Below are 16,588 nucleotides of genomic sequence, written 5' to 3'. Positions count from 1 at the left end.
CCCGCCCCGCCCGCCCTGCACCGGAAGAGGAAGGCGGACGGCGGGGCTCGGCCTAGTTAGTGGCTCCGCTGCCTTTGACTCCGGTCACCGGGTCCGGACGCGGCCTCGGAGCGGCCCGGTACCCCGGAGGGGGACTGGCTGTACGCCCTCGGAGCGGGCCCTCGCAGCCTGAGGGGGACGCGGCCTAGGAGCCGGCCTAGCACCCCCGGAGGGGACTCGGCATCCCCTGCCCCCGGGGGCGGGAGGGATGGAGCTTGACGGGCTGTTGCTGGACGAGGAGGGTACGTTCTCCCTCAGCGGCTTCCAGGAGTTCACGGTGAGTGCTCCCCCTCTCCCCCAACCCCCAGGTCGTGGCCCGGTGTCCCCAGCCCAGCCTGTCCCCAGCCCCACGCCCCGGCAGGCCCTTGGGGCGTTCCCTCCTTACGCCGTTGCCCCGAGGAGCCCCGTGTGGCCGCACACCCGGGCCCCTGGCTGAGCTCTTGGGGCCCGTCATAAACCAGATTGAGGTGGGGAGCTCCATATGGGGGAGGATTTGGGGCCTTTCTCACATTCCCCTTGTCTGCCTGCAGTTCCTGCCCAGGCACCAGCAGCTGAGCGAGAGGGTGCGGAAGCGGCTGTATTATGGCTGGGACAAAGACTGCAGCCTGGATAATCTCTCCAGCCCTGTGGCAGGTGGGTTACCGAGTGGCCCCAAATGGGAATGCTGAGTCAAGGGGGTTGGAAGTGGCCCAGGGGCTGAGACCAACAAGTCACCCGCTCCCTCCCCAGCGCCAAATCCCACCCCTGCCCAGCTTTCCTTGCTGTGTGCAGCACAGCAGGCAGGGTGCCAGAGCCTCATGGCTCCTGCTCTCTGTTTTATTGCCCTGTCTGGCCCACTGCTGCATTTTTGGCACCTTGCTGGTGTGCAGAGCCCTTTAGGTTGCTTGTGAATTCCTTGGCGGTGAAGGCTGAGTCCTTGTTCTTGATGAGAGGTGTCTTGGATAACTTCTTGTACTCTGTAAGGTACTGGAGAGTTCATTTAACTTCTAGTTGTAGGCCCCAAGGGGACAAGTTTGTGTTGTGTGTTTGTCTGGATCACATCCTTTTTTTCCCCATTGATTCAGCACTGTTTTGTGGGAGCAGAAGGATGCAGCTGGGGTGAGGAGCTAGTGCAGGTGATGCTGGAGAGGAGCAGTCTAGGGCAAGTAGTGGTTTGCTGGAGGGCCTTCACAGTGGGATTGCATTGGTGGTTACGTTAGCTGCATGCTGACACAGCTTGCAGGAGATATTGAGCAGGTGGGGAAGCATGCTTGCATTCAAAACTCTTGTGATATATTTGGGGAAATGACCTGAAGTCACCAAGAGGCTCCACATGATGTACTTCAGCGAGGAGGGGGATGCTGAACCAGCAGGGCCAGGCAGGGCAGCCGGCTGCACGGGCACTGCTGAGGGTCACAAATTCTGACACAAGTGGTGTGAGGAAGGCACGTGGCTCCCTGTTGGGGCTGGCTCACACGTGGGTGCGAGATGAGACTGTTCCACAGGACACTACCAGTGTTGAAAGTTCAAAGGGCACATTCGTGCAAGGAGAGCCTGTTGAGGGCGGTTAACTATAAAGAATGCCTTGTACCCAGGAAATGCCTTTGCTGCAACCGCTGGGGGCGGGAGCAACATACAGAGAATATCTCTGTGAGCTTATCTGCTCTTACAGCCTTCCCTTCACCAGCTGCTATCAGCTGCTGTCAAAAAAACGGGACCTAGGGCTATCACATCTTTCTTGGTACAGCTGTGCTGTTGCTATGTGGCAGGTTTATGGCACTGCTCTTCAAATGAGATAGAGGCAATTGTGGGGAGAGTCCAAGGTAGCAGGAGGAGCTGGAAAAGGTTTTTGGCATTGGGGGGCAGTCACGGGAGGTAGTATGGGGCTCTCTGAGGAGAGGGGTTGAAAAGCGAATTTGTTCCTTGCGGAAAGGAAGAGCCATAGCCACCCTCAGCACGCTGTGCCTGTGAGATGAGGACAGCTATCAGCTGCTCTCCATGTCCTCTAGCACAGGGTACGCTGTCATGGGGTGGATTTGTGGGCTGGAAAATTAGGTTTCACGTTAGATCAGAACCTGGGGGGGGCTTATGCACTTCCCAACCCTCAGGGCATCGCTGCTGCCTCTGCGGTGGCTGGTGTGGTGGAACGAGGGTGGCTGAGTGAGGCGGAGAGAGCAGCAGCAGTGCAAGAGGCTGGGAGCTGTTCAACGGGTGGCTGGAGCTGTGTCTGTCTGTCTGCAGATCCCAGCAGTGGTGTGGCTTGAATGACCTGGGGAGTTCCCGTAGAGCAGCATGTGTCTGAGCTTGGTGGCTGCTGTCAGGCAAAGAAGTCCTGTGGGATTGCAGCCGTTCTCTTAGTTGCTGTAGAGACATGGAAAGGAGGGACGTAGAGAGAAGAGGTTGTGTGCTGATGCTTCCCCTGGGAACTGCAAATGTGAGGCTGCTGGGATGAGCTCTGCCTTTGGCTCTATCAGCCAAGGGCTTAGCAGCAAAATGGAGCTGGAGTTGCCTGTCAAACATTTCTTGCCAAGCACCAGACTGTAGTGCTGTTTGGGGTGCTCCCAGCTGGTCCTGTTGTGTTGAGAAGTGAGATGGGAGCTGCTGAAGCCATCTGTCAGGCTCTGGCCTTTCATTGCTTGAATGCTGAGGCATGTCTATAGGTGGAGGGTAAATGGGCTGAGATGGGGAGCTGCTGTTACGGCTGCTTCTGTGCCCTGTTAGTGCCTTTGGGCTCCTGCTCTCATGAATACATTGTCCATCATCATTTCAGGGGCACAGGGGTTGAGGTGGGGGGAAGCTGCTCAGTGCTGACCAGCTCTGGAAGAGGAATATGATGCTGGTTGGAGGGGAGCAAAGGACTGGGAAGACCTGGTGTTGACATCAGGTCCTAGAAAACCTCCAAAAGGGCTGCCTGAGGTCCTGTGGGGTGAGGGGAGGGTGTTAGCCTCTTTATGCAGCTCACTGCTGGTAACTCCCCGTGACGCAGATGTGCTAATCTGGATCTGGCACTGCCGCTGGGCCTTGGACACTCACATCCTCTTCCTGCTTTGGTCTGGTTCTCCTGCCTATTTGTTTGTCCCTCCCTCCTGATAAGGCCTGCCCTACATTCATAATTTCAATTCAACTTGAGAGGAGGCTGAGCAAACATTAAGACTCAATGGGCTTGTGGGAAGAAAGGGAAGGGTGGGGGTGGACTGTTCCACGTGGGGCTATAAGCCCTTTTTCTGCCCTTCTCTCCTAGATATTGCGGTGGAGTTGCTGCAGAAAGTGGCTCCCAGCCCTATCCGCAGACTCCAGAAGACATACGTGTCTCATGTATCTCGGTAAGAAGCAAAATATATCCCTTCATGTTGTGTGTCAGAACTGGGAGCTGTGGTCTCGCCTGTGACTCACCGCTGTCCCCTGGGGCAGCGCTGGCTTCGTGCTTAGGCCTGATTAATGTCAAAGAGGACCTGGAGACAGGTGGCAAAGCCAGCAGGCACAGCAGCTTGCTGACACAGCCAGGCCTGCTTCAGGTTGGCCCTGCTTTCTGGGGTGAAGGGGTACGGAGTCTGTACTGGCCGGAGCTGCAGCTCACTGGGAAGCTCTGAACCCTGGTTCTGCTCTTGGCAGCTGAGCCCTTGCAATACCTCTGGCTGCAGGCAGCACTGCTCAGTTTGGAACTAACTGTGCCTGGGAACAGGAGCCAGGGCTTTCTGCCCTCTGTCCCCTGTGATTTCTCTTGCTGCAGCTCGGAACAGCTGGGGTAGAGCTGGCAAGGCTGGGACATAACTAGCAGTCTATTTATTAAATGTCCCTGCTACCTACATGGGGAGGGAGCAGGCAAGCTGTGCTGTGGTGGCTGGCATGTTTGTAGCTCGGGTTGACTCTTTCCTTGTCCCACAGGGAAGCTTGCATCTCTCCTTGCTCCATGATGCTGGCACTGGTTTACATTGAGAGACTTCGGCACCGGAACCCCGAATACCTTCAGCAAATCTCATCTTCAGACCTTTTCCTGATCTCCATGGTGAGCGGTGTGGGCTGGGAGGTCACTGGGATGGAGGGAAGCCTGGAGGAATGCAGGGGAGGCTGAGATCCTGTCCTTTCTGCTGCTTTCAGATGGTTGCTAGTAAGTACCTGTATGATGAAGGTGAAGAGGAGGAAGTGTTCAATGATGAGTGGGGAGCAGCAGGGAAGGTGGATGTCCAGACCATGAACACACTGGAGATGAACTTCCTGAGCGCCATTGTAAGTGGGGCCGCACCGTGGCCAACTGCTTCACAGAGCAGGGGAGGGGGGCATTAAGGGGAGTCTGGATTTCTCTTTTTCCCCAACGTACTCCCATAAAGGAATGGAGAAGGATGTGTGTGAGTGCTGGGTGGCTTGCCCTGACTGCACTGACCTTTCTCTGCTGTCCCCACAGGACTGGAGTCTCTATACAGACCCCCGGGAGCTGTTTGAAGTGCTCAGCTGGCTGGAAGGACGGTAGGTGTGTGGGGTGGGGAATGAGCCTTTCATCCATCCAGCAGCCCTGGTTCTGCCCCTGCTGAGAGCTGGCCCTGCTCCAGTTAAATCAGAGGTTGGAGTACCCATGAGCCTTCACTAGGCTCTGCACCTCCCTTCCATTGGCCTTAGAATCATATAGGGGTTAGAGTTGGAAGGGACCTTAGAGATCACCGAGTTCCAAGCCCCCTGCCATGGGCAGGGATATCTCTCACTAGACCAGGTTGCTCAAAGCCCCATCCAGCCTGGCCTTGAACACTTCCAGGGGTGGGGCAAGGTCCAGGGGTGGACCTTGAGCAGGGTCTTCTCTAAGCCTGCCTGCGTTGAAGCTTCTTCAGTGGAGAAGGTCCATGTCACATCCACCATTCTCTTTTCTTTTTCTCTTGCAGCGTGGCAGAAAAGCAGGGCATGTGGCGTGGTTGGTTCACCTACACAGATCTCTGTGTCCTCATGGAGCAGTCCATGTGGCAGCATGTGTTGGGCCAATTCTACCAGCAAGTGGTGAAGGTAAGGGCATGGCAGCAGCTCCTTGCAAGAACGTGGGGCCCAGCAGACCATGGGTTTGGATCAGGTCCTGTTTTTTTTTCCACTGGGAGTAGCAGTTTAGTTTATTCCCTGTTGAAAAGGGAAGCAGTCAGAAAATGCTGATCCGGGGCTGGGCTGCCTGTGGCACTGCAGCCTGGGGCTGGGTTATTCTGTGCCCTGTGCTGGGACCCACAGCCCCACACAGGTCATGGTACAAGGTCATGGTGGTGGCATGGAGGCAGCTGGGTGCTGGTTGGGGATTTAAACAGCAACCATAAGGTTTTAGCTGGGGCTTTTTTGTTTTGGGTATTTAGGCCCTGCTTTGAACAGGTTGTGTGCTACCCGCTGGTGTAGTGTGACTAGCAGTGCTGGTGGTCCTGATTGCCATCATGGCTGCTGGGTCAACGCAGTACCACGCTGAGGGGGTTCTGGGCTAACCGTTGGTTTCTCTGCAGCTGGCCTGCCTCCTGGGTGTGATGTACCTGACCGGCTTTGCCGCTGTCTTTGCCTCGGTCACCGTGGTGCACCGCTCCGTGTGCATGCGGAGCGTCAGCCCCGCCGCCCCCCGGCCTGCGCTGTTCCCCGAGGAGGCCAGTTGCCAACTGGACGCCCAGCCAGCCCCTGACCAGCCCCAGCCCGAGCTGCCCGATGTCTCCCCGGCCAGCAGCACCCGTTGCCTGCAGGAGAACAAGACGACTGAGGAGCCGCGTCGCGGAGGTGTCACGGCCACTGCGCTCTACCTGTGGGGCAGCGTGATGACGGCTCTGTCCTACCCAAAGGCGCCTGATCTAGCCCAACACAGGAGCCCCCCTCAGAGCCATTTCCGGAGAGTACCCACCGCTTGTGAGAGATCTAACCGTACTGCCCCTGCCACAGCCCCTGCCCAGCCTGGCCCCTTCGGACTCGCCGTGCTCCGATCTCCTCCGGCGCTCCACTGCCAAACCTGCTCTGCTGGTGCAGGCCCCACGTGGGATGGAGCCCCCACCCGCAAGGACTGGCTGGACCCCCTAGGGCTGAGGCGGTGTTCCTTGCACACTGCCATGGATCTCAGTAGAATCAAGAGCTTCATTTTTCCCAGCTAGGAGCGTGGGGCGGTGGCCCCTTTCCCTTTCCCTCCTAGTGTGGCACAACTCACTTCCTTGCACTTCTGGGACCCCCTGATCCCTGGGGCTGTGCGGGGCTGAAGGCCTCTGTGTTACTTCCAAACCAGCATTTGTGTCTACCCACCCAGGGCAGAGGTGTCTTCACTTTGGGGACTGCTGGGACAAGTTGGGGCAGAGTTTGCTTGCTGTTGGGGTGCTGGGGTGGGGATCTACTAGCTGGAGGGTAGATATGGGGTGCCCTTGGGCTGGGGTGCTAGGGAAAGGGGCTTGAATCTCTTCCTGCAGCGTGTGGGTGGTGCCCTTGGTGGTGCTGGGCAGAGGTGGTGTGTGGGATGTAGGTGCTGGGGCTGTGTGTGAAGGGTGGAGGGGCTGGGGCATTGAGCCCAGTGGTGGGGCAGGGTGCTCCAGGAGGAGGTGGGGTGCCTGGGTGAGGGGAGAGAAGGTCGAAGGAGGGGGGAGCGAGCATCCCAAACTGGTTGGCCATGGCAGTGATTCCCCTTGGGGAGTGCCAGGCTACTTCTTGGGAGGCGGGGAGGGTCGCAACAAGAGGGGGCCCAGATGTGGCTGTGCTCTGGGGAAAGGTGGTGCCCCGCTGGGCTTGTGGGTGGTGGTAAGGTGTGGTTAAGGCTGAGCTTCCTTATCCTGCTTGTGTTGGGTGCTTTGGAACTGGGGGTGCTCTGTGATGCCATCCCAAACCCCAGCTGCCTGTGGCTACCAGCAAACGGTGCCCGACTGCTCCTCGGGGCGGGGAGACGGCACCTTGTCCTGCTGACCAGCCCAGCTCATTGTGCCCCTTCTTTTTACTGTGGATTTTACACCTGTTTTTCACTCTTTTGTAGATGCTAATCTCTTCCAATAAAAGTAGTTCTTGCTGTGCACCCGCCTTGTCCTGCTGAGCCGCTCCGTGCTGGCACCCTGGGTGCCCCACTGCGGAACCCATCGATGCAGCTGTGTGGTTACCCCAGGCAGTGCTTGCACTCGGAGCCGGTGTGCAAGGCACATCCTGGAGCTGTCAAGTGAGCCCAAGAGCAGTGAGGCCTGTCCTGCAGGGCTCAAGGGACAGGTTCTCTTGTGACAGTCTGGTGCCTGAGTAAGGCAGGGGTAGGGAGAGAGGACGTTCCCCATCATTGGGAATGCAGGGAATGCATGGTCTCCACCGCTCTTTGCTCTCCAAAGTCTGTCCAGTTAATGAGTGAGCCCTGAGCGGCAAGGGATTGGCAGGGTCGCTGTTGTGGTCACTGGCACAGCCACCTCTGTCCTGTGACAAAAACATGAGCATCTCCACCTGTGCTCCCTTTGGGAGCCTTTTCAGTCAAGCGGGCAGCTCTTGTCCCTGGCATCCTTGTCCAGCAGCAGGATTCAGTGCCCTCCTCCTAGGAACATGGGGGATGTGCTGTCAGAGACCTTCCTAGTGTGGGTGCTGTGCCCACAGAAGGGAATGACAGAACCTGGTGGTGGTGGTGGGTGTTTGTGCAGCTTTTCATGGTCTCCTCAGGGCCTGGTGATGATGAAGGGCTGGACCAGGCGTGCTGGGGAGGAACAGGCAGGGGCAGGGCATGCTGGAGCTGGGGGGTGCTGTTGGTGGGGATGCTCCAAACACATGAAGGAAGAGGTGTCTATGCTGTGAGGAACTCTGTTCCTGCCCCATGTACCAGAAGAGGTGGGGGTGGGACTTGAGCTGTGGGCAGTTGGCACTGTAACAGCGTCCGGTGTCCTGGCCATGGATGGCTGTCACCTGGCCCTTGTGGTGACAACCCAGGGTGACACTTGCATTCCTGGCCACAAGGGCAGGTTACTCACCAACTCAAGTTAATGGCTAACCCTGGGGCAGCTCCTGTGGAAGGTGGAAGTTCAGCTGTGCGTGGGCCGTGAGGAGCCCTTTGAGGGAGTGGGAGCCTGCCCACCCCCTCTGTGCCGTAAACTGGGAGCCGTGTGGGGAGGCAGCAGCATGAATGGGGGCCACCGCGGAGCGCCTGGTGCTGGGAGCCCTGCGCTCACATCCTGCTTCCCGCAGAAGATGTGCTCCTGGATGCTGAGCTGTTGCTTTGCCCTGCAGGTAAGGGAGGACCACGGTGAGCAGCCACAGAGATGGAGTGATGGGGAGAGGGCTGGGATCCTCACAGGTGGCAGGGGCCACATCCTGCCAGGAGAAGGACGCTTGGGGCCTTGGCCAGGGCGTGCTGGGAGGAGAGTGGGCAGTTGTGGGTGCTGCCCAGGGGGTGTCAGTGAGCACACATTCACACAGGGGTTCTGGGCACAGGGGGCTGCAGCTGAGACCACCCCATCTCTTCCCCACACAGCATCTGGCCGTGCAGGCCTCCTTGCTCTGCATCTTCCACCTCCTACTGCTGCCCACCCTGCCTGAGGAGCCACCCCAGGCCACCAGTGAGCTGCTGGCACGGAGCCTCTTTGCCTGCGGCATCTCCACCTTGCTGCAGACCACCCTGGGGAGCCGGTGAGCAAGGGGGATGAAGGGGATGCAGCCATTGCCAGAAGGAGGGTGACACCACAGGAGAGCATGTCTCTGCCCCCTCCTAGGTGGGGGCAGGACAGGCTTTGCTGGAGGTGGGAAGGGCACAAGGGCTGGTTTTTGTATAACAGCCCCTTACCTGGTATCTCTGTACAGCTGTCCCCTCCCTACCATCACTGCATCCTCCTCTCTCCCATGTCCCTCCACTTTGGGGTTCCCATATCTCACTCCTCCAGCAGCCAGAGCAACCCTGTCCCCTCTTTCCTCCCTAACGTGTCCTTGCTGTCCCCTTCCCCAGGCTGCCTCTGGTTCAAATCCCATCCTTTGAGTACCTGGTCCCTGCTGTGGTGCTGAGCTCCCACCTCTCCCTTGGTGCCAGCATGGACAGGAACGGTGAGCACAGCCCTAGAGCTTGTGTCCTGTGGGGCCCAGGCTGTGCCAGTGTGAGGGGAACGGTGGTGAGGGGGTGCATGGGGTAGGGATGGGGGGGTCCTGCCTGCTGGCCCCTCTGGTGATGGTGCACAGCACCCTACTCACCCTTGAGTGCACCTGCAGTGTGTCCTGTGCCACCTAACAAGATCTGTGGCCTCTAATATGCCTGAGGCAGCCTCCCCCAGATATTATGGGGTTGGGGATGCTGGTACACTGGCCCTTCTCCAGCCAGCAGCCCCTGGACTGCATGTTCTTGGACTCAGCTCCAGGAGGCCAGCATCCCCGTGCATCACCTCCCTCTGAAATTCCCTTCCAGGCACCACCGTGGCTAGCACATGCCCTGCACCACACTGTGCCATCGCAGGGAGCCAGGCTGCCCCACTGCAAGAGGTGGGTGCTCCTATGCTGGGCTGGGGGTCCCTATCCACCACCACTACCCCAGTTGTCACCTGTATTCTCTTTCCTGGCCCTCCTGGGGATTGCCATGAATAGGGGAGACATAAGGGGATGTGCAAAGGCAATGGGGATTGTGATACACATGTTCTTCTGGGACTGGGGTGAGTGGAGCATGGGGAACAAGCGATGCTACTGGGGCAGTGGCAGTGTGGCCAAGGGGGATTGTTGGGCTGTTCTCCGTGTACCCGTCCCACAGGTCCCAGCATAGAATGGTTTGGGTTGGAAGGGACTTTGAAGATCATTGAGTTCCAACTCCCCTGCCATGGGCATGGACACCTCCCACTAGACCAGGTGGCTCAAAGCGGTCTTGAACATCTCCAGGGATGGGACATCCGCAACTTCTCTGGGCATCCTTTCCTCCTGCAGGTCTCTGGAGCCGTGCTGGTCTCTGGGCTGGTTCAGCTGGTGCTGGGAGTGTCTGGAGTGTGTGGGTGGGCAGCCCAGCACTGCGGGCCCATGGTCCTGGCCCCCAGCCTCTCCATCATCGGGCTGTCTGCATACAAGGAGGCTGCTTTCTTCTGCTCCACTAATTGGGGAATAGCGCTGCTGTATGTGAGCCCAAAGGCCATGTTGATGTGCAGCTCTCGTGGCTTCCCTTCACCATGGGGACAGGAATAGGGGCATCCCCTTGGTGCACAGCACATGTTTGGGGCCCCACCACTGCGATGCTGTGTGGTGACCTGTGCTCTCTCTCCTAGGCTTATGCTCCTTGCTGTCACCTTCTCCCAACACCTACGGTCCTGCCACCTGCCCTTCTGCACCTGGCCCCAGGCCCAGGGGAGCTCCATGGAGCTGCCTGTCCCCACCCTGCGCACATTCTCGGTACTGTGGCTTGTCTTCCCCTGCTCCCTCCGCTGTGCCCGGCTCCTTGATGTGGGGTTAGGTGGGACCTGGTGGCCTTCAAGCAGAGCTGGGTGCTGGGAGCAGAGGCAGGGGTGAGAAGTCCTGGTGCTGCTCCCATGGTGTGGGTGCTGCTGGGGGAGCACAGGGGACCTGCACTCAAGCGTGTTGGAGCAGCAGAGCCTGGGATGCTCCCTGCAGCAGTGAGGGGAGATGTGGCATGGCTCCCTGGGAGAGGTGACAGGACAAGGACCTTCTGTCTGGGGTAGAGCAGATGGGATGCTGGTCAGGACAGGCAAGGGAGGAGGGTCCCCTAATGAGGTTCTCCTTGCTGCCTTGCAGGTACTGCTCTCGTTTGCTGTTGTCTGTATCATCTGTGCCATCCTCAGCCACCTCCACATCCCCTGGGAATCATTGGACCCGGCCATGGCACAGCTGTCCTGGGCCAACAGCACCTTCCATGCCCCTTGGCTCCGCATCCCCTATGCAGGTGGGGGGCAGCAGGGCTGGATGCGGCCATCTGCCTTTGGCCAGGGCCCCTGTCACCCATCCCCTCTCCCTCCGCTGCAGGCGAGTGGGGGTGGCCGCTGTTCACCCCCCGGGCACTGGCAGTGGGCATCGCCATGGCCATCGGTTGCAGCATGAATTCGGTGGGCTGCTACGTGCTGTGCGGGAGGCTGCTGCGAGCCCCCCGGCTGCCCTCCCACGCCTGCAACCGGGGGCTCTGCATGGAAGGGCTGGGCAGCCTCCTGGCAGGGCTGCTGGGCACCCCGGGGGGCACCGCTGCCAGCATCGCCAACGCCTGCGCCACCGGCCTCACACAGGTATGCCCGGGGTGGGGGGAGGAAGGCTGGCAAGGGATGGGGAGACAGTGGAGCCAGGAGGTGTGGGGGACCTGTAGCACCCAGGCTGTCACTGAGCCAGAGCTGGGAAAGGCACATCCATGGGACACCGTGGGGGAGATAAAGTGGGGAGGTGACTCTCCCCATCCTTACTTTCTCCCCATCCTCTTCTCCCCCAGACTGGCTCTCGCTTCTCAGTGCAAATAAGCGCCCTGGCATGCGTGGTGCTGGGCTTGTCCCCGCGGCTGGCAGGGCTCCTCACCCGCATCCCCCTGGCAGTTCACGGTGGGTACCCTGCCCTTCCCCTGCGCTGCGGTGCCCGCAGCCTGCCTGCCTGCCGCTGCCTGACTCCTGCCCCTCGCAGGGGGGGTGCTCTGCGTCACCTACGCCGTGGCCGTGGGCACGGGCATCTCCTACTTCCAGTACGCGGACATCGACTCGGGGAGGAACATCTTCATTGTCGGCTTCGCCATGTTCATGGCGCTGCTGGTGCCGCGGTGGCTCAGCGCATCTCCGGCTCACCTGGTCACAGGTAGTGGGGACATTCCCCAGGCAAGGCAAAGCCTCGGGCCCTGTGGCATGGTGACCACACATCTCCCATGTTCTGGGAGGTTGGGGTGGTGTAGGACAGCAGGCAGCTGCCTCTCCAACCCCTGAACCTGCTGCAGCAGCTCCTGCGCCTTTTCCGCCACTGGGCTAGGATGTCCTGGGTGATTCTGGCACTGTCCCTGCAGGCTGGGTGCCCCTGGACCTCCTTTTCCTCTCCCTGCTCATGATGCCTGTCTTCTTAACTGGCTTCTTGTCATTTTTCATGGAGAATACGGTCTCAGGTGAGGGGATGTTACAGCGTGTCTGCACGAGCCTGTGCTCTAGGGGATGCATCTGGCCACGGGATCATCCCTGAACCACCAGCTCTGTCTCTGGGTGGCTCTCCTGGGGGTCCCAGTGCTGGGCTGGGATGGTACAGCCAGAGGAAGGGGCTTTTATCTCACTGCCCACTATCCTGGTTGCAGGAACCCTGGAGGAGCGAGGGCTGCTCTCTGACCTGATGCTGCTGAAAGCTGGGGCAGGTGCTCGCCGACCCCGTGGAGAGAGGGGGGAAGCCAGCCAGGTGTATGAGCTCCCTGCTGGACTGAGGAGGCTGCTGCCTTCCTCCTGCAAAGCCTTCCCCTGCTGCTTCCTCTGCCCAGGGAGCGAGGAAGAGGAGGAGGAGGAAGAAGAGGAGGGCAGCCATGACCCTGAGGAGGGGACTGCTGCCCCAGGGGAAGGGACACATCTGCTCCCCAGACCTGGCTCAGGGGAGCCACAGCCACTCAGGAGGACAAGTGAGATGGAGATGTCCATATGGCAGAGTGTGGCCTGACCCCACAGCATGAGGACAGCTTATGGGGGACTGGGGCTGTGCTCTCCCCACAAGGCAGCTTGCAAGCCACTTTGCTATTTGTTTCCAAAGCCCACATGGACTGGAGGGACCTCCACTTCTACACTCCCAGCACAAACCTCATTTCCCTGCTTGGGAGTGAGCTATAAAAACCTTTCAACCACCTTTGCCCTTTCCAGGGGTTTTCTTTCCAGCCAGGATTTTCCTGGGAGGTTCCAGGCGCCCTGCAATGGTGGGTGCCCTGCGGATGGTGACCACAGAGGCTATGGCCACTGCAGCTGAGGATGTGGATGCCCCTAAAGCCCACCATCAATCTAGGGACATGATCAGGGAAGGCTCAGTGCTTTGGCCAGCCCCCGAGGGCTGTTGCCTTGGTCTCTGGTCAATCCGGCACTGTGCTTGAGAAGGGCTGGCTCTCCCTCTCCTCACTGCCTTATCCCAGCTGTGTCCATGGCCCCTTGGTGCCTGTGGCACCAGGTGCAGACTAATGCCCTGGCTCTGTCACATCAGGGTGCTCCAGGCTGGGGCTGCAGTTCAGGTCAATTCCTTAAATCAGTGAACCCCCTTTCACCTGCAGCAGCTTGATCCCAGGAGTGCTCAACTCTTACCTGCCCCTCAGGTATTGCTCTTGGTGCTAAACCAGCCAGCAGCGGTTCTCTGGGCAAGAAAACATTGCCTTTGAACCCCCCCTTTCCCACTGCTTCTTGTTTATGCTGACTCCAGCAGGGTCTGCACCAGCCCTGCTCCACTGTTTAGAACAGAACAGAGTCCACAAGCAGAGCCCTGTGCTGCCTCCACCAGTTTGAACTGGCCTGCAAAACCCCAACAGGGGGGTAGGAAAGGCTGGGGCTTTGCAACCCTTGGGTGGTGCAAGCTCAAAGGAAGGATGAACTTGGGCTGGGAGGACAATGGAGCTGGTCCGCAGGAGTGATGTGCATCCACCTGGTCCTGCACACCCAGAGGTTGGGGGGGATGTGGTGCCACTGTGTAGGCAGGTTCCAGGTGTGAGCCCCCTTTCCCCAGCTGCCTGTGATCCCCTACAGCTGGCCCCTGTGCACCCAGTGGGATTGGGGTGTAACACCCTGCCCAGCACCCCAACCTGGCCCCGCGCTCCAGCTGTGCCCAAAGCCCCTGCCTGCTCCCACCTCCCCTGGCACCCCCCTGGGAGGTGAACCTTGTGAGATGACCACCCTGCCCTGAGGGTGGCTGCAGCCTTTGTGATAGGGAGAGGGGGTGAATGGAGTGCGAATGGGGTGGGACATTATGTGGCTGCAGAATGGATGACCTCGATGTCTGGGGTGCAGGTGGGGCTTGGTAGTCATGATGTGGGTAGGTGAGTGCCCCGGGGGTCTGTGGGGAAGATTGGAGGGCTTGGAGGTGGGGGTGCGGTATCCATGGCCCCTGTCAGGCTGGCACAGCCCTCCCCTGCGGTGTCTTGTGACCCCAGTCCCCTGGGCATGGCATCCACAGCCCCAGCTATGTGGGGCTCACTGGGGTGCGGCAGCCGAGCTCCAGGAGGGAGCAGGACCAGTGTCTCCCCGAGGAAGCGCTGGCCGTGCCCCGTTTCCCCGTGCGGGCGGCCCATGGCGGCGTGCGGTGCTACGCATCCATCCCGGCGTGCCCCGCAGGCCGCGGAAGCGAGCAGCATGCTGGGAGTTGTAGTCTGGCCCCCTCGCCTCCGGCCCGCCATCGCTCGCCTCTCCAAAGCCCCCCTCTCGCCCCCTCGCAAGGGGGACCAGCCTGCTGGCCTGCCTGCTCCTCTTGCCCTCGGGTAACTCCCAGAGCCCCCAGTTCCCTGGGGGGGAGGTCGGGTGTCCCCCCCGCCCGTCCCTGCGGCAGGGAGGACGGGGAAGCGGCAGCGCTGGCTCTGCCGGTGTGTGGCTCCCGCGGGTCACCGGACGGGGGATCGGGAGCAGGAGGAAGGGCTGCGGCGCCCTGCTGCCCGGCCTGCTGCAACCTGGGCGGCTTAAACATTAACCTGCACGCAGAGGTCTCCCTGCCTTAGCGTTAGCAAGCACCGGGGAGGCAGCAGTTACCTTGCCCGGTGTCTGCGGGTGCATTTGGGGTGGCTGTGGTGAGCTGGGGGAGGAACTGCCCTGCACAGAGCTCCCCCAAAAGCACCCTTTTTTCCCCCTCCCCCCCCCCCCCCCCCCCCCCCCCCCCCCCCGCAACAGGGCTGCGGGCATGTGCAGGGACGTGTGTGTGACCAGAGCTGGCTGAGCATCCTCACCTCTGGGCTGCGAGGTGGGGCTGGCACCAGGGAGGGGCCGGCAGGGACCGGGGTCTTCCTGGGCGGGGGGCTGAGGCAGAGGCCTGATTGCTGTCTTGCAGATGGAGGGCTGCGAGGAGCTGGAGAGCAGCCTCCTGACACAGCCCTGGGCTTCTGTTTGCTTTGGCGAGTCCCCTTTTCTTGCCAAAGCTTGCTTCGGGGATACTGGCTACATCCTGCTGATCTCCGACCTCAGCAGCGTCTGGTACGAGAGTGCAGACGTCCAGGTCGTGGAGCAAAGGTCCAAGGTGAGTGTCTGGAAAGTCCAGGGACCTCCTTTTCTCCTGGCAGCAGCTGATATTCCAGCATAAACTGCTTGGTGACACAACGGCTGTTGGATCTGACAGGGTTCGGGTGCAACCACCTGGCCTGGGAAGTCCCTGGGTGGCTCTGCCCAAACACTGTCACCCCGGTTGGCCTAGCACCCTCCTCCTGGGAGAGTGGGGCAGGCTGTTTAGTGTGTCTAGGGCAGTAATGTCTTCACTGGGTCTGCAGGCTGAGGCCAGCACACTCATTTCACTTGTGGGCTGGATGGGCAGCTGGTTTCCCCAAGACCAGCGTACTCAGGGCGAGCTTGAAGCCAGGCTGCCTTCCTACCAGTGATGGAGAAGACTCCTCTTCACTTTCATAGCCAGGCACAGGCTCCCATGGGGTGTCCTGTCAGCATGGCCCCCAAAACACATGGTGCCATGCCTCATTGCCACACTCCTGGGCTGGTGTGCCCAGGCCCCAACGTGCCACCTACGTGCTGTGTCCCTCTGTCACAGAGCGGCTGTGCTGAGCAGCTGGTGGCACAGGTAGCAGCCATTCCCCACCTCTAGCTGAGCTGTGACAGCTCTCCACCAGCCTGTGACACTCATGGTGGCATGCGGGGCAGAAACACTAGTGGAGATCACTGCACCTTGCCCACCACTCTGGGCAGGGGTGTCTTCCCAGTTTGGCTGGGAGAACCAGTGGGGAATGTCCTGTTGTGGAGCTGGAGGCCCAGGGGTGGCTTTTTGCAGCACTGGGACATGCAGAAATAGCTTGGCTCCTTCTGTGCTGGAGCTTCTGCTGCTTTTTTTCCCAGTGCTGAGCTGTACCCCTACTCTTGCTTTTCCTCAGGAGCTGAACAAGCGGCTGACGGTGCACGTGTCCTCCTTCCTGCACCGCTTGCGCAACCTGATGTCCCCCTTGCTGGAGGGGCAGCCGGGCACTGCCACCTCCTTCTCCTGCCACCACGTTGCCGGTGGCCTCAGCCTGCACGTGAAGAGCGAGCTCTCAGGACTGCCCTTCTACTGGGACTTCCACTGCTGCCCCGCTCCCATGCAGATGGTGAGTGATGCTGCGGAGAGTTTGGGGAGGGGGGTGGCCAAAATTAAGATCTCCTAATGTTTGGAGGGTTATGGGTGGGTTTGGGCCATGCTGGCGGCTCTGCCTGCTGCCACTCCTGAGGTTCACTGTCCCCGTTTCTTCTCATTGAGGCTTTGGCACCTTGGTTGGTGCCTTGCAGCGGGACAGGGACGGCCCAGCACATGCTGCTACCAGAGCAGCAGGGAGATGCCCAGTTTGGGATGACGCCCTGCCAGTGCCTTGGCACAGCGGAGCGATGCTGTTCCCCTTTGGTGCACGCCGTGAAGTGGGGCACAGAACGGTGGGTACCCAAAAAGTGCCCGCAGGCGCTCTGTTGTGACAGAAGAGAATCCAAGTGGGGTCTCCCCCGCTTTTAAGGGGGTCGCTCGTACCACCGGGCTACCTAACGTTCTGGGAAGAGCCCAGTGTCTCAAGCTG

The 16,588-nt window shown here is 60.0% G+C and overlaps 3 protein-coding genes across 4 annotated transcripts in view; all 3 read left to right on the top strand.

Annotated features, from left to right (window-relative positions):
* The first annotated feature begins 245 nt into the window (after positions 1 to 245).
* On the top strand, positions 246 to 7,006 carry CNPPD1 (cyclin Pas1/PHO80 domain containing 1). The gene is made up of 8 exons (XM_014954773.1): positions 246 to 316; positions 570 to 672; positions 3,260 to 3,341; positions 3,904 to 4,024; positions 4,117 to 4,245; positions 4,421 to 4,482; positions 4,890 to 5,007; positions 5,481 to 7,006. Exons 1-8 carry the CDS (start codon positions 248 to 250, stop codon positions 6,105 to 6,107), a joined length of 1,311 nt encoding a protein of 436 aa, XP_014810259.1. The 5' UTR covers positions 246 to 247; the 3' UTR covers positions 6,108 to 7,006.
* Positions 7,007 to 7,856: 850 nt separating this feature from the next.
* SLC23A3 (solute carrier family 23 member 3) lies at positions 7,857 to 12,634 on the top strand. Its single transcript, XM_014954253.1, has 12 exons — positions 7,857 to 8,184; positions 8,429 to 8,583; positions 8,897 to 8,991; positions 9,347 to 9,420; positions 9,853 to 10,034; positions 10,185 to 10,308; positions 10,669 to 10,816; positions 10,897 to 11,150; positions 11,348 to 11,453; positions 11,533 to 11,700; positions 11,903 to 11,998; positions 12,182 to 12,634. The coding sequence occupies exons 1-12, from the start codon at positions 8,077 to 8,079 to the stop codon at positions 12,529 to 12,531; spliced, it is 1,860 nt and encodes a 619-aa protein (XP_014809739.1). The 5' UTR covers positions 7,857 to 8,076; the 3' UTR covers positions 12,532 to 12,634.
* Positions 12,635 to 14,223: 1,589 nt separating this feature from the next.
* The window catches only part of NHEJ1 (non-homologous end joining factor 1), a 44,373-nt gene continuing 42,008 nt past the window's right edge, over positions 14,224 to 16,588 (top strand). For both annotated transcript variants that reach the window (XM_014954245.1, XM_014954244.1), the window contains exons 1-3: positions 14,224 to 14,320; positions 14,881 to 15,066; positions 15,923 to 16,132. In XM_014954245.1, coding sequence (XP_014809731.1) covers positions 14,881 to 15,066; positions 15,923 to 16,132 — 396 coding nt within the window. In that variant the 5' untranslated portion in view covers positions 14,224 to 14,320. The remainder of the gene's footprint in view (positions 14,321 to 14,880; positions 15,067 to 15,922; positions 16,133 to 16,588) is intronic.

This window comes from Calidris pugnax, unplaced genomic scaffold (genome assembly GCF_001431845.1).
Source record: "Calidris pugnax isolate Ruff unplaced genomic scaffold, ASM143184v1 scaffold103, whole genome shotgun sequence".
Taxonomy (NCBI): domain Eukaryota; kingdom Metazoa; phylum Chordata; class Aves; order Charadriiformes; family Scolopacidae; genus Calidris; species Calidris pugnax.
Note: the sequence above shows the minus strand (reverse complement) of the source record. Positions and strands in the feature narration are given on the sequence as shown.